Source organism: Athene cunicularia (genome assembly GCF_003259725.1).
Source record: "Athene cunicularia isolate RWA chromosome 23 unlocalized genomic scaffold, athCun1 chr23_part1, whole genome shotgun sequence".
Taxonomy (NCBI): Eukaryota; Metazoa; Chordata; class Aves; order Strigiformes; family Strigidae; genus Athene; species Athene cunicularia.
Genome location: NW_020799130.1, coordinates 596,061 through 600,283, shown reverse-complemented (window position 1 = coordinate 600,283; position 4,223 = coordinate 596,061). Strand labels below are relative to the sequence as shown.

At 59.7% G+C, this 4,223-nt stretch overlaps 1 protein-coding gene across 1 annotated transcript in view; it reads right to left on the bottom strand.

Moving 5' to 3' along the window:
* Positions 1 to 21: 21 nt before the first annotated feature.
* Positions 22 to 4,223, bottom strand: part of RSPO1 (R-spondin 1) — a 13,063-nt gene continuing 8,861 nt past the window's right edge. The window contains exons 3-6 of the mRNA XM_026863196.1: positions 4,030 to 4,221; positions 2,748 to 2,897; positions 2,139 to 2,327; positions 22 to 1,355 (exon numbers count right to left, since the gene is read on the bottom strand). Of these exons, the coding sequence (XP_026718997.1) occupies positions 1,198 to 1,355; positions 2,139 to 2,327; positions 2,748 to 2,897; positions 4,030 to 4,221 (689 nt within the window). The 3' untranslated portion in view covers positions 22 to 1,197. The remainder of the gene's footprint in view (positions 1,356 to 2,138; positions 2,328 to 2,747; positions 2,898 to 4,029; positions 4,222 to 4,223) is intronic.

The following is a 4,223-nucleotide window of genomic DNA, read 5'->3' as shown; positions in this document are numbered from 1 at the left end:
GTGTATAAGAGACAGTGCTGAGGGCAAAGCTCTCCGTGCCGAGACCCTGCGGGGGTCTCCCCGGGTCCTCGTCCCACACGGTCCTTGTCCCGGTCCCTCTGCCCAGGTGTTGGCTCGTGCTGAATCCAGGGAATTCCAGTCGGTGCCATGCAGGCCAGTAGTTTCTACCAAACTTAAAAGTTTGCTTCTCTTCTGCAGAGCCCGAACTGTGCCTTTCCCCTCCCGCCTGCCTTCCCTCCTGCTACGCGCCTGGGCAGCGGACGGACGAGCGTGTCCCTGGCCCGGGATGGAGTCCTGCAGCTGTGACTGTACGAGCGGAGTCACAACGTTTCGGCAACCTGTGGTTTGTTGTAACCTCTCATTTGCTCAGTCTGCTGCATGTGAACCGGATCCTTCAGTGGGAAATTCCTCGGGGGCTCCGCGGAGCACAGCTGGGGTCCTGCGAGCGCAGGACAGCTGGCAACGTGTTCTGGGATTTTCTTAAAGCTTTGGTGAGTTTCCCTTCCACAAGTGAGTCTCTGTCCTGTGGGACACCAGCCTCCATAGGGGCCAAGGCATGAACCACACACTCAGGAAGCTGGTTGTCGTTTTTTGTTTTTTAATTTGAAATAACTCTTTGAAGCAGATTCAGGGCAGATACCACTGACCTCTTACCACAAACGTTTAACATGTATTCGCAATGATAAAGTCATACAGCTTAAAACACAAAAATAAAGGGTGGGGGGAAGAGAAAGAGGCCACTGCCTTTGTGTGAGTCCGGGTCCCAGGTTGGGGCAAGCGGCCGTGCGGGTCCGGTCTCGTCCCTCTGGCCACAGCCGTGCTGCGCAGGGGCCACGCGCCCGGTCTCAAGTTGAGGCCTTTGGTCATGAAGTCTCATGTCTGGGTCCTTTGCTGACTCGTCCTCCCCCTCTCCTCCCCGCAGGGTCCCCCGCGGAGCCCTGGGGAGGTGGGGTCCCCTCCGTCTGCGCCCCCGCTCCTCTTCTGGCAGCGTCCTTCTGCGATCCTGGGCGGTGCGTGTGTGTGCAGCCTCCTTAAATACCGTCTGTGTGGTTTCTGTCGGGTCTGCGGGTCGGTCTGGGAGTATATATCTGTCTTTCTGGACATGTGTACGTGTTGTGTAGCAGTGCTCTGGTTCAATAAAGCTTTCATATACATAGCAGCAACGAAGTCTTGCCTTCAGGTGACGTAAAGGGGCAGCTACTGGGCAGGGCTAGCGGACGTCGCGGGGACCGCGGCCCCTCTCTGTTTGCTCTTCCTCTTCTTGGTGCCGGACTTAGCGTCTTTGGTGTCCTTCTGATTTCTGTTCCCATTCGCGTTGTCTTGCTTTCCTTGCTCTTCCTTTTTCTTCTTTTTCCCTGCAGTAAAGCAAAGGGGCACCGTGAGGCTCTCCGGCAGAGCGAGCTGGCCCGTGGCCCGCTGCTCCCCGCGGTGGCCCGAGCGCTGCCCTGGCTGCCGGGCCGGGCTTCGCGCGGGGAGCTGTTGCCTAAATATAAACAGGGAAGAAGGCTCAGAGCTGGATTTATCTTTGCCACTGCTGGTCTCCAGCAGAAGTGTTAACACCTGCATTTCTCGGCGGCTGCATACCAGGCCCCTGAGCTCACGCAGGCTGGTGTGCGCATCGGAGGAACAGGCCAGCCCTGTCTGCCTCCCCCTGCCCGGCCGATTCATCCCCGCGCTCTTAGTCACCGCACAGAACCGGTTTCCCTCCAAACACTCAACCCAGCTGCAATCCTCGTCCAGCCCGTCAGGGGATGACCAAACCACCATTCATCCTGAAGACACTCTAATTCCTGGGAAAATCACAGACCTAAGCACTCTGGTAGAGGCGAAGACGAGTCCCACTGCCGCAGCGCGCGGGCGCGCACCGTCGGCTGCTCGGAGCTCTCTGGCCAGAGAAGCTAAAAAGCCTGAAAGCCAGTGGGACACTCGGGAAGCTGTGGGGAGCATCCCCCCCACCCCGCCTCGGGGGATGTGCTGCTTCCCCCCAGGGGTCTTTCCAGCTGCCGTCACGTCGCGCTCCCCGCGCCGCGGAGGGGTGGTGATATGTGCGGCACGTTTGTGGCGCCGGACACTCGGCTGAAGGCTCGTGCCTGGCAAATAAAGGGGGTTGGGGGGCAAGATACTGCGGGTCTGCTCACCTTCAGGGCACTGGTTCTTCTGCACGGTGCATCGCCGCACCTCCGTGGTGGCAGGGCACAGGGACACGTCTCCGGAGGGAGCCTGCAGAATCCGCCGCGTTCGGTCTTCGTTGCCCTTCTTGAAGCCACAGAGCTTCCTCTTCTTGGAGCAGGGCCCCCAGGGCCCCCACTCACTCATTTCACATTGCGCTGCCAGATAACAAGAGAGGCCAGCAGTAACTCTCGTTTCTCTTTGCTGCCTCAGGACTTCCCGGAGCCCTTGCACGCCACCGCACCTCTCCCCAGCTTTAGGCTTGAAGGGCGCCTGCGTTTCCCCAGCAGCTCCCCCAGTTTCCAAGGCACCCCCTTCCTCGCCGTGCCGCTCGCTGACTCACGCTTCACGAACGTGCAGCAGCAGCAGCGCTGGGGTGCTGCTCCCCGTCTGGGCTGGTTTCCAGAGGGCTCTGCCCTCTGACGGGCTGGGTCTGCCCTGCGCCATCACCCGCTTGACACGGGTACGATGAGCCATCACCTCCGAGGGGTTTGGTTTTCCCTCTAAACCGAACGGCAGCAGTACAGGTGCCCGGACCCGACAGACGCGCACAAAGCTGCGGGGAAGGTGCCACTTACCAGGACTGCTGCACTCCATGGTGCCGTTGGCAGCAGAGTAGCCTTCGGGGCATGTGACGTAACATCTCCCTTTGTGCAAATACAAACCTTCCTTACATTTTGTGCAAAAGTTTCGACTGAAACAGGACTCACAGTTCTCAATTTTGCATTCTGGGGAAAAAAAAACCAAAACAAAACACAAAGCTGTCAAGTAGTCTGATGTGAGCAGAGGGCTCAGGAAGCGCCTCTCCGCTGATAGAAGCTCACGCCTGGCTCCAAGGGCTCCGCCAACAGCCAGGGCAAGTCTCTGACTGTTCTGCCCGGCCTGGTGGTGCTACTCAGCTGGACAGGAGTCAGATTTCTTTGCACCGTTCCCTGGTACAGGACAGAGCCGCTGTGCTGCAGCTCTCACGGGTCCAAGTCAGGCAGGGGGCGAAAGGTTTGGGCTGGTGCTCGGCTGGAGCGTCAGGAGCCAAAGTGGGACAGTGAAGGAATAAAGTCCCGTATCAACCGCTCCGGCTGCAGCTACAGTACGGGCTGCAAAGAAACGGGGTTAGGCAGAAATCTGGCCACGGGGGTGGTTTGCATGAAACTGCCAGGGAAGTGATCACATTTTTCCATGTCCAGCTTCTCTCTGATGCTCTGGCTGAAAGAGGCAGCCCCAGGCCAAGGATCTCCTTCAGAGAGCCGCTTGGCTACCGAGAGCGGGCAGGGGAGAGGAGAAAAGTCACTTGGGTGAGCAGTGCCTCAAAAGCCGAAAGGATGTCCCTTCCCCTCCTCCCTCCCAGCCCGGCAGCCCAGGTAACAGCTTCCCAAACATCCCGCAAGATGCCACATCCACAGCGAAGCTACGCGGCCCCGAGTGTGTGGCGACGGGGTAACCCAGCCCTCAGGGCTTTGCTGGCAGAAGGACCACTGGTCCATGACCACCACCCGCCTGCAGCACTGAGAGACCCACAGAGGCTCTCAAAGACCGGGAAGGCCAAAACTCAAGTGAAAACCGGCCTGGAAGGGCTGGTGGGGGGCACTGGATGCTTACCCGCCCTCTCAGGGCAGTTGGGGCAGCATCTAGTGGCTGTTCCAAGGGAGGGAGCGCCTCGGCCTGGGTGCTCGAGGGGCGTTAGCCACCAGCAGCATAAACTGCGGGGTTGCTCCCTGGGTGGGTCACTGCTCTGCTCAGCTCTGCCGCCTCCCCTCGCTGCAGCCACAGCAGCTCCTCTCGCCCGAGCGGACGCGGCACCATCCCCGGCCAAGCGCCGCCGCCCTCCCGCGCTTCGCCCGCTCCCTCCCGCCCCAGACTCACTGATGCACTTGTTCATGTCTGTATTGCGAAGGCCGAAGTATCCCAGTGGACAAGAGGGAAGGCAGATCCCAATTTGCCGGATATCATTCCTCTCCAGAAGGATGAAGAGCTTGGGGGAACATCTCAGGCACCCGTTGAACTCGGAGCACAGGTCGCAGCCTCTGGCACAGCCCTGACTCAGCTCGGTGCTGACT